Genomic DNA, 17,260 nt, shown 5'->3' on the forward strand with positions numbered 1-17,260 from the left:
GCACTATTATTGGTTCTCGACATCAACACGCAACTTAAGTATAAATCAGGCATAACTCCAATATTGACCCCTAAATCTACGGTAACCCTAACCTGAATCCTTTCCTAAATGAAAGCCTAAAAGTCTTCACACACTGGGAGTGTGACTAATAAATGATCCAACAATGTGTCAAATAATGTTTCACATAGAACTGTTAATCTGGTGATGAAAAATACATTTCAATTATTAATTCAACTAGCTTTATCACCTTGCAATATTTGCATTCGGTGTGGATGTGCTCCCGACATAAACAGCGATTTAAATTAGTGAGAATTTATCGCACAAAATACAGTTTCTGCTGGGTAAGGACCTTAAAAGGTAGGGCAAAGTCAAGTGATATTCCTGTTTGTTAAATAACTATATATTCTGATAATCCTTGCAATAGAGTGTTTGTTCAGTAACAGGAGTCTCCATGTCTCTACAGCTCTTTATTATTAAACAGAAACTGTATTTTCAGGTCAGGAGGATACCAATTTGATCCAATCAGGAGAGAGAGCTCATACAGGATAAACAAGTGAAATTGGAAGTAATGACACAAAGAAATGAGCAGACAAAATTGGAACTGGAACACTAAACATTTTAAGAGACCTGGAACTGTGTCATTTTTAGATTTGAACTAAAAAGCATTATTTTACACTTTGGGCTATTCAAAAATAGCTGATCTACAAGCTCATAGCGCGGCACTCGGTGCAGCGCTATGAGCTTGTATATCTGCTATTTTTGAAAAATCGTGAAAATGGGTGCAAACCTTTGAATATTTATATTTTTAAAGCGAACATTTTTAACTCAAATCTTTGCTTCTGGGGGTCCCTGGAACACATTATTTTGATGGGGGTCCGCGGCCAAATACATATTATTTTGGGGGTCCTTGACATGAAAAAGATTGAGCACCATTGATATAGAAACATACGTTTTTCAGAATACTGTTGAGATTTAGGAGACATGCAGAATCGGCTTCAGGTCTCAATGGGTTAAGCTGATAAATGGGTACTCTTGAATACTTTGGAACCCACCTGAAAATATATTTTCTGTTTATTAAAGAGCTGGAGAGACTTGGAGACCCCTGTTACTGAACAACTACTCTAGTCTATAGCAATGATTACTATCAGAAAATATAGCTTTAACCTTTTAACAAAACAAATGTAAATACAAAAAATAACCATTTATTTTGTGAGGACCAGGAAAACCATCCTCACATTGTCTATTTCTCAAATTCTACTATACTTATGGGGACATTTTTCCTTCACAATTATAGTATAGTGTGTGCACTTGTAGTAGTGCACACATACACACTCACACACACAGGCCTTTGTAAGACCTGCACTGAGCAGATGTCTAGAGTAGTGGGAGAGCGGATTTTCCCAGGCATGCATGCAGGTGTGTGTGTGTGTGTGTGTGTGTGTGTGTGTGTGTGTGTGTGTGTGTGTGTGTGTGTGTGTGTGTGTGTGTGTGTGTGTGTGTGTGTGTGTGTGTGTGTGTGTGTGTGTGTGTGTGTGTGTGTGTGTGTACAGCCAAAGGTTAATGAGGCTGGTCTGTGGGGCTGCCTGCTGCTGTGTCCATTCACATACACACTCCATTTACATACAAAAAGACACTGCAACCGTCTCCCATATACACACGCACACACTTTCTCTCTCTCACACACACACACACACACACACACACACACACACACACACACACACACACACACACACACACACACACACACACACACACACACACACACACACACACACACACACACACACACAGTACTTGTGTATGAAGCCTGCAGTAATTAACACATTTTATTTCATTAACAACAAATTAAACAGCTTAAACACAACACTAGCAGTGTGTGTAAATGTGTAGTGTGCACTCAAACCAAGTACAGCCCCTCTTAACACAACACTACAAGCAACACAACGCACATCTAATACAACAGACTACACTACACACACAGCAAAATCAGTGTGGCCATGTCCGCTAATTATAAGCGACGTTGGGCTTGTTTTTCTGTAGTCGCTTGTAAATATTAGTAGTTGCGGTTTCTGGAGTTTGTTTCTAAAGTGTAGTCGCTTATTTGGACTTGCTTCCTCATGTTTTTTAAACAAGTGGTTCTCAATCATTTCAGTGTCAGGGACGCTCACATTAATATGTACTTGTCCGCGACCCCCCTGCTGGAAATATTTTGTGCCGGGGACGACCCCCATAAAAGATGGATCTGCTATTTTCAAATAGACCTTGTATATATAGGGCTTAAGTGGTTCAACCGATGCTGTATTAACTAATATTAACAAAAATAGCTACTTTGGCTTATTTTGCTTGAAACTGTCCTATGATGGCATATACAATAGAGTATTAATTTATGAACAAAACAAAGTAAAGACAAGGTTGATACAAGGTTTCTGCCAGACAGTGATGAGTTGTGAGAGAGAGCAGGGGGTTTCACACACACACACACACACACAGGAAGAAGAAGCTGTTAACTCGGAACGACAACAGAGAACTGAAACATGGTCACCTGACCAGCTCAGGCTGTGATTGGTAAAAACTGGCGTCCCTGCTTCTCCCGATTTCTCCCCCTGCCCATTAATAAACTGTGTACGTGACAGTGGCTATTTGTCTCTGCACACACACACAGCGCGCACACGCACACGCACACACACACACACACACACACACACACACACACACACACACACACACACACACACACAGTATTACTATACTCATAAGGACATCAAACTTTCAGGATGCCATTGAAAGTAGCCAAAAATAACCAGTGATGAAAAGTAACTAAGGACTGTTACTCAAGTACTGTACTTACAGTAAGCACATTTTTTAGGTATTTTTACTTTACTGGAGTATTACCAATTTTCAGTACTTTTACTTCTACTCCACTACAGGCAAATATTATACTTTTACTCCACTACAATTATTTGAAAACACAATTGTGAGCTTGCAGATCTGCTATTTTCAAAAGATTTTTTATCCATTTTATCCATTTGAAAACTTGTGAAATGGGACATTCTGCATAATGAGTACTTTCTACTTCTGGTACTTTAAGTACATTTTGATTAATACCAATACTTTTGTACTTTTACTCAAGTAAATTTTGAATTCTGGACTTTTACTTGTAACAGAGTATTTCTAGATTGCAGTATTGATACTTTTACTCAAGTAAAAAATTGAGTACTTTTTCCTTCCAGATACAGTATTAAAAAAAACATGACAACCCCAATTAACAACTTGAACCCAAGGGTCCCCATTCTGTGGGCAAATAGTTAGTGAAAAGAGCAGATCTACAAGCTCACAACGCATTGCACTGTGAGCTTGTAGATCGGCGAAAATATAGATTTTATTTGGTGATATTACATACAAAAAAAGAGCACAGTAGCACTTTCCCGGCATACAGTCATAGTATCACTGAGGATAATGAAACAATAAAGCCCAAGGGCTTATTTCCATTGTGGTCCTCTGCACATAAAAACACTAACACACAATAACACAACGGTACAGCAAACAGATATTTGGTATGGAGGTGAAAGTTATGGGGCCTAGCATAGACCCCTGGGGGACTCCGGGCAACTAAGTATATATGGTTTAAGCTGGTACAACTTAAACAAGGGACCACAATGGAAACAAGCTTCGGATTCATTGGGATTTTAGTGGCGATACTGCGTGTTTTGAATGGTTGCCAATCAAAGTATTCTATTCTAGTCCATTCCAGTTAGGGGTTAAGTGTCTTTCTCAGGGACACTTCGGCACATGGACTGGGGGGTCAAACCGGTGACCTTCCGTTTCCCAGACGGCCTCTCTAGCCACTCAGCTATGATGACCACTCCTAAAATATAATGTTTAATCATCAGACAGACATCCAGATGATGTGACACAACCATGACTCATCTGTTACCATGTGACATCTGAGAACTTGATGAGCTAATGTACACGCGCACACACACACACACACACACGCACACTGTGTGTGTGTGTGTGTGTGTGTGTGTGTGTGTGTGTGTGTGTGTGTGTGTGTGTGTGTGTGTGTGTGTGTGTGTGTGTGTGTGTGTGTGTCACATGATTATACAGTAGCTAGCTCCTATAGGAGCAGTCAGGACATCAGATTAAAGGTTTCTTAGAACTTAACATACAAACAACTTAATTTGATTTACAGTCTGAACCTCACAGTGCTCAATACAGTATTATATAACAGTACAGTAGAGTTGTGTTATTGTGCTATTTCCATGTGTTTTATGTGTTTCTTTCTTTTTCCCCATGTTTTTTATTTACACTGCCTTACTTTAATTTTCTTAAACTGCAACAGTGAGGACTTACAACAATTTCACCACACGTTCATGTGTAATTGCATTGTGACAATAGAATTTGTTTGATTGATTAAATTATTGATTAAAAAGTCAAGACATATCTTTTTTAACATGAATTTCTTCATATTGATTTGTTGATAATTATATAAGAAGAAAAAAAAACAGCTTCTTGATTCTCAAAGATGAAGTTGGCTATTGGTTCTAAGTATCCAGCCCTAATTGATTGAATGAATGATTGACTCAAAAGTCTGTTCCCAGTAAATAAACACAGCTACCTTGTTGAACTGTGTCATTAACCTCTTGAACCCTAGAGTCCCTATTCTGGGCGCCAACATGTGGTGAAAATGGTCGATCTACAAGCTCAAGTCGATCTACAAGCTCACAACACGTCGCGAACAGATACAAAAGGAGAGCACACTGATGATGTCATCAACGTCAGACACATCAAGCTTACACAGACGGAAATGGCAAGACATGCCATCTCCGGTTTACTTCCCGTATCTGTATGGCGTAGGTGGACGCCAGTCTATTGATTCCAATGGAAGAGTGAACGTGAACACAGCTTCTGAACCACTCTTTAGCTCCATGGTCAGTTAACTAAATATTGAACCCGATCGTCACAAGCCACACAATATTCCCAAGATTTTCACACTAAAATGTCTTTTTTCAGAGACACAAATCCGGAGAAAATCAACTTAATCGACCCTTCTCTGTCCCAGCAACACAATCTCGTGGGATCTAGCAAGTGCTATTGGTAAGTATAGGCCGTTGGCGAGATTTGCCGTCAGACGCCGGCACCCACTTAGGAGACCATTTGTAGGATTTGTGAACAATGTCGCCTCTAGTGGCTCAAATTTGGATGGTGTATCTTCCTATATTAACAATCGTTGATTACACACAGCATCCGTATTGTGGGGAAAACCTTCACTCAAAATAGCAGATCTACAAGCTTACAACACGTCTATTTAAGATATTTAATGAAGAGTGAAAACAGAGCCCTGAGGGACTTTTAATTGCTCATCTTACCAGACAGCGTACGGTCAGAACCGGGCGGCTCCGGCCACACACTGAGACTCGGGCTTAGGCCACGCCTCTGGCGCTGCCACGACGACAGCGTGTTGGAGATGAAAGGCCCGCCGCCGCATGGGGAGCGCTCCAACCCCACCTCGTTGTTTACGCCGCCGGTCCTACTGCTGCTGCCCCCGGTGGCCGCCGACGGCTCCGACAGCGAGCGCAGGAAGGGCACGAGCCTGACCAGGCGCCCCGATCGGGCGCCCGGAGAGGGCCCTCCTCCTGGATCTCCTCCCGGGGGAGAGACGGTATACGAGGAGGTGGCGAACCTCCTGGGCAGGCTGCGCAGCCTCTCCTGAAAGGCCTCCGCGGCTTCCATGGAGCGCCGCTGACCTTTGCCCGCCGGCGGCGAGGAGGCAGAGGGGGGCGGCGGGCCGCTACCAGATGTCCTCCACTGGTATCGGTCCAGCGGTTGCGTCGCCGCGACCCGGGGCGCCGCCGATACCGCCGCTGATGCAGATGTCCTCCACTGGTATCGGTCCAACGGTTGCGTCGCCGATACCGCCGGCGATGCAGATGTCCTCCACTGGTAGCCTTCCAACGCCCGAGGCGACGGAGCAGCGTCCTGGGAGGAGGAGCGGGACGCCAGCCAGGGTTTGGTGTAGCGGTGCCAGCGGTGCGCGCCGGGGCGAGGCGTACAGCCGGCGGCAGGCTCGGTGACAGCTCCGCTGTGACAGTGACAGGACCCCGTGACAGCTCCTCTGTGACATGTGTCACAGTCCCCCGGAGGGCTCCTCTGATAGCTCATGTTGTGGACTCTTTGTCACGCAGCTGTTTTTCCTCCCGCGCGTATAGGCTTCAGCGCAGCTGCGCGATCGCGGCTTTAACGTGCGGGGCGAACCCCGATAGCCGAGCGGGCTAGGGTGCGTACCCGCATGAGACACCCGGTTCGATTCCTGGCTGGCCGGAGCATTTGCTGAATGTCTACTTTCTCCACTGTCACAGTCGATAAAAGCAAAAAAGAAAGAAAGAAATGCACCCCAAAAATATGCTAAATATAAAGTTACGACTGCATATACGAACAGACAGGACTTGACGTGTGGACCGTCATGCTTGAGACTGTTCTTCGGCACACATGCGTGTCACACAATACAGCAGAAAAACGTCACAAAAGTAATTTCCATCCAAAAAGAGTTAATCCCAAATGTAAATATGAAAATAATCCACAGAGAGCAAATTTACGTTTAATCCTCGGCTTGTTTGGCTAAAGAATGACCAGAATTAAGAAACTTACAGTTGTTTATTCCATTTGGTAAAGAGTTGTGGTGTATCAGAGAGCCATGTTTACGTGTGTGAGCCACACGTAGATAGACAGACAGACAGACTGTCTCGCTCAGCGTCTGCTGACTGTCTGTCTTCCTGAACAGGAAGTAAGAGCGGCGAATGAGGACGCCAGTTTTCATTCGACGTCGTCCAATGAGCTCTCACCAAAGCCTTGTGGTTTTCCGCACCAGCAGGGCCAAAAAAGTGAAGTGAAACCAAGTGTCCACGTGGGTGTGTGTGTGTGTGTGTGTGTGTGTGTGTGTGTGTGTGTGTGTGTGTGTGTGTGTGTGTGTGTGTGTGTGTGTGTGTGTGTGTGTGTGTGCCAGCCTGTCTGCTGCTTTTATTAAATAGTAGAAAACATACTGTAATCTTTCATCAAACACCACTGTAAGATCTGCAGTCCTTTGTGGTATTTATTTGTCACTGTACACTTGCATATCTGTCGGGTGGAAACCTCATATGTCCAAAACCGCTACTTTACAGGATTCAAATGACAAAATAGCAAAAGTAGCAGATCTACAAGCTCAAAACACGTCCCTTTGCGCCACGTTTCGAGCTTGTAGCTCTGCTACTTTTGTGTGATGCTGTAGTGTGATCAAGTATGCCGTTCATTTAGGAAAATACACAAAAGGTTTCTGCTCGACAGCCACGATACACAGTTAAATGTGATCCAGACCTAAGGAAGGCCCTGGTACAGATCAGGTGAACAGTCAAGCGATCGAGAAAGGCCACCATAGTCACACCTTCTTCCCAAGGGAGCACAGACTGTGCACCCAACTCCTGTGAGAGAAATAAGACAACCCACCTCCAAAAACAAGCCACAAACAAGCCAAATCTAGTGAGAGAAATAAGCCAACTCTCACATTCGTGCCAGTCTCCAAAATGGATTTTGAATGATATATATATATATATATATATATATATATATATATATATATATATATATATATATATATATATATATATATATATATATATATATATATATATATATATATTATGGCTGTGAATCGTCTGTTATCTCACGATTCAATTCCGATTCTTGGGGTCACGATTCGATTAAAAATCAAAACAATGCTCAATTCGATTCAGATTATTTCCAAATTTTTTTTCGATTCAAAACTATTTAAAAAAAAATCATTAATACATTTCCCAATCAGTTTAATCAAAATTATTTCAGTCATATTGTTTTCATCTGGACTTTAACAACCATACTCTATAATAATTAATGTTTTTGTTATTTGTTATAACATTACACATATACTTGAGCCAGGGCTTAATAAGCAGAGACACCAGACCAATTTTGTCACTCAATGTGATTCAAACTCCTCCCCAAACCTATGGGGAACTATAGTATAACAGTGTGCAAACATCAGCAGCAAGATCTGTTGTGACAGAAGAAGGATGTCCTTGTCCACTGAAACACAACTACTTCCAGGGGGTCCCCAGCAAAAGTAGTTGACATAGCATCACAATGATTTTAACCACTTTATCCATTTATATGTTGGCTATTTAAAAATAGCCGATCTACGAGCTCACTGCACTGTAAGCTTGTACATCTTCTATTTCTGACTTTTTGAAAAAAATCAAAAATGTTTGGAAAATGTTTAATAATTTTGGATTTCTTCTCTATTACAGAAATCTACTCTTCTGGGGGTCCCTGGCACAAAACCTTTTCAGATTGGGGGGGTTCGCGACCAAATATATATCAATTTGGGTTGTCCAAAAGTATAAGAACCAGTGTCCTAAAGGTCTATTATCACATGGTGTGTGCACAGAGCAACTACCGTTAAATACTTTTGAAAAAACGACTCTGCTACCTCTGTACTACACAGCTCATGAATATTCATGAAGGCTGATTCAGCAGCATTCATGAATGTCCCTCCCCCCAGGCCAGGCCTCAGCATTCAGACAGGAAGTGGGTGTGGCATCCCACAGGGAGGCGGGCAGGGCCCCCCTGCCTTTGTGTAGGGGGGGTGGGGGGTCATTAGAGCGTACCCCCCCCCCCCCCCCCCCAACTACCATCCCAGACCACTAACATGAGACCACTGCTGATTCCAAACACTATCAACCATAACAGCAGCCATTACAGCTATTTATGGATGCAAGAGTTCGATTATAGAAAATAGTACATTTTAATACAAAATAAATAAATAATAAAATAGCAAGTTTAGCTGATCTACAAGCTCACAACGTGCTGTGATGCGAGATAGGACCACAATGGAAACAATCCCTCAGGGCTTTTTGTGTTATCCTTTTAGCAATGCTTGCGTGATTGTACTTGCTGGTACTGTTTGCAATGTTGTTAATAAACTAACCAATCAATCAGTGTGATTGGATGATGTGTACCTAGAACATGGACAGGAAAGAGGGAGAGAGAGACGGGGAGAGACACGCAGCAAAGGTCGCCGGGAATGGGACTCGAACCCGCAACGCGCTGTCAGGCTACATTGAGCCTAAGTGCCCGGACCGCAAGGCCAGCAATCCGGGCCCCATCTCCTGTTTTTGTAGTGAGAGGCGGCATTCATTTAGGTCCCATATTTATAGTCTTTGGAGTGACCCGGCCGGGGGATTGAAAACCGACCTCCCAATCTCAGCGTCGGCCGCTCAAAATGTCTCCAATTACTACAACATTGGACTCATAGGGTTTCCCCCCCAAAACATTTGAGTCAGTAAGATTTACCCCGACACAAAATTTTAAAAATGTGAACGAATGGGGGAGCAGTGGGGAGAATGATTGACGTTCCTCGACCAATCCCGTGTCGCGGGACTCCCCCCAGCTATGGCATTGCGGAAATGCACATTGCACTCGCTTCCTTGTTAAAATAGAATTTGTTTCATTGTCTATCGTTTGGGTATTGGACTCCATGAGTTTTTACCATGTGTTACTTTTGGCCACAAATAATCTTTATTTTATGTCAGACACTGAACTGTAATTGCTGCTTTTCATATTTGTTTTTTATATTTACAACACGGACGGTACTGCCGCTGGCTGTGCAGTGCGGACACTCTAACCATAGGGCAGTGCTATTTGAACGTGACACTAAACATGTTGTGACACATGTGCCTCATGTAGCATCCAGCTCAGGTGACCCTATGTGACACCACCAGCTTCATGCTGAAGGGGCCACCACTGGCAGCACTGACTACCCTAGTACAATCAGCACAAACAACTAGTCACCTTATTCACACAGCAGCCATTTTGCTATTAAGTTAATGAAATTACATTTCTTCCCAACCCGCAAATATGACGTGAGAGCAAAATGGCCGCCGTGTGAATATAGTCAATGGCTGCTGTGTCTAGAGGCTGTCACAATCATGGCATTTTGTGACAATTGTCACTAATAATTTGCGATTAACGATATAATTGCCCATCTTTCACCACAGGTGGGTTTTCAGCCTGAAGAGACTGAAAAGTGAAAACCCACCTCTTCAGGAAACACTACCCTGACCCTTCCACTTAGCCTTGCCTACTTGTTGTAAATTATTTGTACGAGCTCTTGTTTTATTGGATCTTGTTTATTTGATACACGTATTGGTTTTAGCTATTTGTCTCATCTGTTTCAGAAAGTAGGTAGCTGAAATATGGCACTTTTACAGTACCTTAGCGCTAGGTATACGCTTAGTTGCTTGTTTTAGAAGAGCATGCACTTAAGACTTCCGGTGATTAGTAGTTTTCTTGCCTACCTATGTTGAATGCACTTGTAATGTAATGTAACTGTGCTTTTTGGCATTGAACATCGGAACATATGAATACAAATAACATTTCTTGGTAAACAAAAATTGCACGGACAGATATTACAAATCACTGACATACGTATTTAATAATTTTATACTTTCAAAATGTTTTTAAAAAGCAGTGGAAATAGCTGATCTACAAGCTCACAAGGTGCCTCATTGTGACGTGCTGTGAACTTGTACATCTGCTATGTCCGCTATTTTGGGATAATGTTTGAACATGTATGAACTATGAACACTATTGCACCTGCAAATGATTATGACGATTATGAGACATATGCAAAATAATTGCGATTATCTTAAATAATTGTGACTAGGCGATTATGTAATAATTGTGAGAGGCCTAGCTGTACCTGACTGAGAATTTAATGGGTCAAATCTGATTCAGGATATTAATGTGAATATACATTATCTTTTTATATATGTACACATGTAAAGGGTCATATGTGACTTTTTGACCTTTGCAAAGAGTTTCAGTGCTGATCTAAACACTGTTAAAGTGCAACAGAGTCATATACAAAATGCTGAGCATTTAAAATCAATAAATACGTTAAGACAACTACATATGGCAACAGACAATTCATTTTAATTGAAGACAATGCAGTTAGCTGCATGTAGGTCAAATATCCGAGGATAACCTGAACCCACACTCTGATGTCTTATTTACACATTAGACTGATGCCAAGATAGAGAGAGAGACAGAAAGAGATATAGAGAAAGAAAGAGAGAGACAGAGAGCGTTTTTTACCAAGTGAATGTAAAACATTGAAATATTGCTGCCATTTGTTTCAAGGTGTATCCAAAGCTAACCTTTCCTACGTGTACCTGAACCATTTCTGACAGCAAATTCGTAGGGTTTTGTCAGATTGTTTTTTCTTAAGTTGCAATGTAACACAGCTCTGTTTGCACATTTTGTTATTCCCTTTTAATTGTACATACAATATGTTGTGTTCCAATTTTGCTTTGGCATTGTAAACGTGTTTTCTCATGCCAATAAATTCCCTTTGAATTGAATTGAGGGGGGCAGAGAGAGCAGAGACAGACAGACACATAGACAGAGATAGGCAGACAGACACAGAGGCCATTTCCTGGCACGGTCTTCCTGTTGACAAGGTATTTACATCACAAATTAGGAGGGTTGTGGGGAAGGAGGTGGTGGGAAGGGATTGGAGGAGGGAGGGGAGGAGGGGATGGGGTGAGGGGGGGGGGAGACGAATCCTGACAGTTGTATGTTAAAGTTGTTGACCCTGTGACCCCACACATCTACATACACACCCCTAACCCTGACCCTGTACCCCTAACACAAAGAGACAGCTACACGCACGCACACACACACGCATCTCAGCCTCACACATGTCACAATGTGAACTCGGGTCAGGTAAATGTGGGACAGACAGACAGACAGACAGGAAGCTGAATGTTTGTCTTCTCGGCCAAGCCTCCGTTAGATGAATTCTATCAGAATTCATCTGCTTGACTGCTTCCTACTTTGATGGATGCAACAACAACAAAAGTTTTCCTTCCTTAATGTGTCTGTCAGGAATCATTGTAAATCAGTAGAAATCACATTATCAGCTGTGGTTATTGTGATGTTGTGTTTACATACCACACACACACACACACACACCAACTGCATTTGCATTGACCTGATGCAGCAGAGTAGCTGAAGCCCGAAAGCATATAATATCTCTCTCCCTCGTGCGCTAGCGGTTAGACATTTGGTTTCCAAAGTGGGACACCCGGGTTCGAATCTCGGGTATAATGCTGACAGAAGATGCGAAGCCTACTAGTAGGCCTGTCACTAGTATTATATCATCCATCACCTGATCGCAATTGAGCTAATCACAATTGTGTTGCATAATTAGGGTTAGATTTCATTCATTATAGTTCCCATTGACCATTCAACTGTATAATTAACATGATAAATGTAATATTTATCGCGGTGCGACGAGTTGTGAGCTTGTAGATCTGCTATTGTACTAGCCATAGTATATACATCATTTATTTAGATTATTGGTACAGCTCACTGTCAGTCATTTATTTGTATAGGATTATTTCAGTAATAGACTGTGTATATTTAAGTTATTTGTCATATTATCTGCCCAGACAGACAGACAGACAGACAGACGGGTGTACAGTAGGTGTTAACAGCCCACATTAACAGAACATTCCTGGAGGAAAACACAGCAGACCTCCTGAGACACTAAATGTTGTTAGGATCCATTATCACTCTACACTCTGTGTGTGTGCGTGTGCGTGCGCGTGTGTTACATAAACTATACCAGGTCATTTAAATGTCTGCCTGCTGTCTGTTGCGTTATTGTAGACCATTAGACCATTAAAAGTGTTGTAAAGTAAAGTCCTAAAATTGAAAAAACGGTCTGTTTGAACCCAGACCCTACAGTTTTGTAACTTCAAACTCAAACTTTTTTATTTTATTTTCAAGGACCCCCTATAACTCTGATAGTCTATAGTATACAAATACTATCAGAGTTACAGACCTGTAAGGGTCCATTTGAAACCCCCGTCAAGGTACCCTGAGGGTCCCTGGACTGCACTTTGAGAACCAGTGGTAAGCTCTGTTCCAGACTTGCCTGGTCCCTGAGTAGGCTGGTGCCTTCTCGCATCCGCTATGCTGGGGCTGAGACATGGACCCTCACAGCACAACAGGAAAGGGCCCTGGATGGAGTCAAGAATGCTACGAATGGCACTAGGCGTCACATGGACGGACCACATCAGAAACGTGGTCCTCTACGGGGACCTACCGCGGGTCACAGACAAGGTCAGAGAGAGAAAGATGAGGCTGGCAGGGCACTGCGTCAGGCACCCGGGAACTAATGGCAAGCAAACCGACACTGTGGGAGCCAACCCAGGGCAAAGCCAGGAAAGGCAAGAAGCTTAGCTAACAACACTGTAGAGCTCAAGACCCTGATGCTAGATATTAAGGTGTGGAGGGCAGCGATTCAGGAGTCCCGAGTTGTTGTTGGCTGGACCGCATTCTTGCATCGCATCGCTTATATCTATGTTTGTTCTATTTAACCTCTCTCGCTCTACCTCTATCCTCTGTTCTCACAGAATACTACACAATGATGGAGCGCAAGAGTTTCCCCCACTGCTTTACACCTGTAAACTGTCATGTGACATGATAAACTGATTTCCGATTCTACCCAAAGGGCACCGGTCTAGTTTGTTAAATGTTATGTCAATCGGTAGATCAATTTATTTGATTTCACCCCTTAATATGTGTTCCTATAAAGCAATGATAAAATGCACATCGTGGTACGGACGGCTGCATGCTAGCAATGCATGATGCTACGGTTGCTAACGAGGAAAAACTGTGTCACTGTTCCTGTCATTTTTAGGCCTGTGACACAATGTCAGCGAAATGCCTGAAATATCAGCCGTGTCCCTGTGTGTGTGTGTGTGTGTGTGTGTGTGTGTGTGTGTGTGTGTGTGTGTGTGTGTGTGTGTGTGTGTGTGTGTGTGTGTGTGTGGGGGGGGGGGGGGGACAGCTGTCTTGTCCCCTGTCACTGTTACTGGGGCCCCCCTGGCTGTCAGTGTCCCGGGCTGGAATTCCATTGACATGACGTGACAGTAGTGTCCCCATGGAGGTGTGCCTGTGTGTGTACCCTCGAAAGAGGTGAAGAAATAACAAGTCCCCAGGTAGTTTGACACGGAATATAAAACAAAAAAGATCCTTCTCTAGGATAGTTTCTAGGCCTTGAATCAGGTCCCCACCCCAACCTTGGATCCCATTTGTTCAGTCACTACTGCTTCTAAAAACATCTGAAAACAGATGTCGGTAGCCTACTTAAAAACGTTTCTTCGCTATATTTTACAAGTTCTTTTGTATCTTATCCTTTTGAGAGATACATTTATAGTAATATATATGCATGATCGGATTGATCGATCGATCAATCAATAAATCAATCGCTTTAATTATGTGTCCCTCTCAAGCCGAATCTCCTGCTGCTATGGTTCAATATTGCTTTGAGAGTAGCTTAAAACAGACGCCAGTAGCCTACTTAACAACGGCATTGTAAGGACTCAAATTTTCTAACACTCCAGTCTATTCAGAATCAACGCCGATCGTTAACAAGTCATCAACACATTGTGAACAACTCACCCCCCACCCCCCCAGTCTCAACCAGAGCAAGACACTGTGTCATATAACCCCCCCGTGTCACCGTGTCATAGCCCACCCCCCTCCCTGTCTCATCAATGTCTCAACAAGGTGCAGATTGCTCTTACAATTACAATATGACAGCTAGGCTACAATGACCAGATAATTCCCTATCCCTCATTCACCTGAAAGGGTGCATAATAAGCGCTGTTACTACTGTGTTACCACGTACACCACGTTGAATAATGGATCAATATTGAATGGGTTACTTCACCCATACCCCCTCACCCATCACGTTTGGAACCGTTCCCGGAACGGGGTTTCAGAGCTGGTATATGTGGACTTTCACGACTGCTATACGATTACAGCACCGGTGGTTCTCAAACGTTGCAATTTCAAGGACCACCATAACTTACGGGTCCATTTGGTTCCATTTGTACAATCTCAGAGTTACAGGCCTATAAAAGGGTAAATTTGGAACCCCTTCAAGTTACACAGAGGGCCAAAATAATATAGATTTTTTAAATATAGGAATTGGACTCTAAATGTAGGGAACAGGAGTGGCTAAAAATCCTAAAGCATTGGTTCTCGAAGTGGGGTCTGGGGACCCCCAGGGGTCCTTGAGGGAGTTCCAGGGGGTCCCCAGCTAAATGATAGATAGTTAGGAACCAAATTGACCCTTATGGGTCTCAGAGTTAAATTAACATTGATTTTACAATATAAATTGGGGTCCCAGAGATAGATATGCCATTGAATGGGGGTCCGTAGCCTAATGCATGTCAAACTGGGGGTCCTTGAAATTAAATTGATTGAAAATCACAGCTAGAGCCGTAATCTTCTCTTACGGGGGTCCTTGGCATATCTTTTCAAGCGGGGGTCCGCGGGCTAATAAGTGTCAATTTGGGGGTCCTTGAAATTAAAATGATTGAAAATCACAGCTAGAGCCGTAATCTTCTCTTACGGGGGTCCTTGGCATATCTTTTCAAAGGGGGTCCGCGGGCTAATAAGTGTCAATTTAGGGGTCCTTGACGAGAAAGGGTTTGAGAACCACTGTCCTAAAGGATTCCCAACCCTGAGTGTGTTTTCGGCCCCGCTGTTGCGTTCCTCTGTGCCGCTCCGTCAACAGCTGAGAGCCCTTCAACAGAACATCTTGTCATTCCACTCTGCCACTCTCTGCTCTTTTTCCCAGCCCCCGGGGCCGAGCCAGCCGGGAGGAGGAAACAAGGGTCCTGGAGCCCCACACACAGGCAGGCTAAATATAACCCCCTGCCATAAAAGGACCAATAAATCACAGGCTGAATAGCAGCAGGGGACCAAGGAAGGGACTGAGAGAGAGAGAGAGAGAGAGAGAGAGGAGAGGTCCTGAAGAATTCCACTGTAAAACACTCCAAAACATCTCGGCTGAGATGAGCACACGAACAGAAAACTTCCTGTCGGGCTGACCCACCAACAAAACACTTCCTGTGCAGTCTACTGGGCTCCGGTGTCACTGAGTTTAGGACGTGTTTGTTGTTCCACTCAGGTCCAGAGACCAGCCACTTGGAGCCGGCCAGGGCTGCAAGTGGCTGTCCAGGGCTCCAGAATACGTTTTTAGTCGGCTGCACTGGTGCGCCTAACTAGGTGCACCGGCATAGTATATCGTCGCTGTCGGGCAGAAACCTCCTATCTCCATATTCTAACTTTGACTTTTTTTCGTAAATCAATGCCCTACTTGATGATCATACTACAGCGTCACACAAAAGCATTACAAGTAGCAGGACAGGTCCACAAGCTCAAGCATTAAAAGTAGCAGATCCACAAGCTCAAAACGTGGCACGGTTCGAGCTTGTGGATCTGCTACTTTTGCTGTTTTTGAATTTGAATCCTGAAAAGTAACAGTTTTGGACACATGAGGTTTCCACTGGACAGAGATGATAATGCTGGCGCACCTATGAAAAGGTTAGGCGCACCGGGTCCGTCTTGTGTGTGTATTTGTGGGTGGGTGCAGCAAAAAAATCCAAATTTCCTACCAAAATGTTACCCACACACACAAATTGGACTTAGATAAAAGGTCATTTCATGGCCGGACTATTTGACGTACTTTTTTTCCCCACAATAATCGTGACATGTCATTTTCATATTGTCCCATCACACTGTCCCATCGCTGGACATTTCAGGGTTTCATACCACGATGCTGTCTCACACAAACGTACATGACATGTACATGGCTCTGGTTACCAGGTTCAATGCGTGGCACGTCCCATGTGGCACGGCAGCACCTGCATAGCGACGCAGCGCTAATGCACGCTCATACACAATGGACTGACATTCAATGCATTCCATGATGTGATACCGCTTCAAGTACAATGCACTCACATGGGCTGTCCTCCTGGGGCGCACACAGACACACTCTCTCTCTCTGCTTTCACTCTACCTCTATCCTCTCTCTTCTCACGGAATACTACAAAATGATGGAGTGCGAACAGGAAAAAAAACTATTTCTTCCGCTTCTTTACATCTGTGGAAAGGGCAACAGGTCTAGTTTTCTAAATGTTCAATAGGCTCTATGCACAGCAGCCATATTATCACTTCCTTCCCAGGTGTTACCAATGATACTAATGAAGGCTGTGTTCCATTTAGTCTAGCACAGTGGTTTGGTTTCTACGACCCCCATAACTCTGAGAGTGTACAAATGGAACCAAATGGACCCTTACGGGTCCATTTGGTTCCATGTGTACAC

At 43.5% G+C, this 17,260-nt stretch overlaps 1 protein-coding gene across 5 annotated transcripts in view; it reads right to left on the minus strand.

The window, feature by feature from the left end:
* Positions 1–17,260, minus strand: part of rasal2 (RAS protein activator like 2) — a 118,953-nt gene that overhangs the window by 90,998 nt on the left and 10,695 nt on the right. For 2 of the 5 annotated variants that reach the window (XM_084056515.1, XM_084056514.1), the window contains exon 1: positions 5,373–6,684. The exons of 1 other annotated variant lie outside the window; for it this stretch is intronic. In XM_084056515.1, the coding sequence (XP_083912641.1) occupies positions 5,373–6,165 (793 nt within the window). In that variant the 5' untranslated portion in view covers positions 6,166–6,684. Of the gene's footprint in view, positions 1–5,372; positions 6,685–17,260 lie in introns of those variants that run through there. 2 more of the 5 variants (XM_084056513.1, XM_084056512.1) reach the window with 1 other exon arrangement.

The sequence above is a fragment of the Gymnoscopelus microlampas genome (genome assembly GCF_963454915.1).
Source record: "Gymnoscopelus microlampas genome assembly, chromosome: 5".
Lineage (NCBI taxonomy): Eukaryota > Metazoa > Chordata > Actinopteri > Myctophiformes > Myctophidae > Gymnoscopelus > Gymnoscopelus microlampas.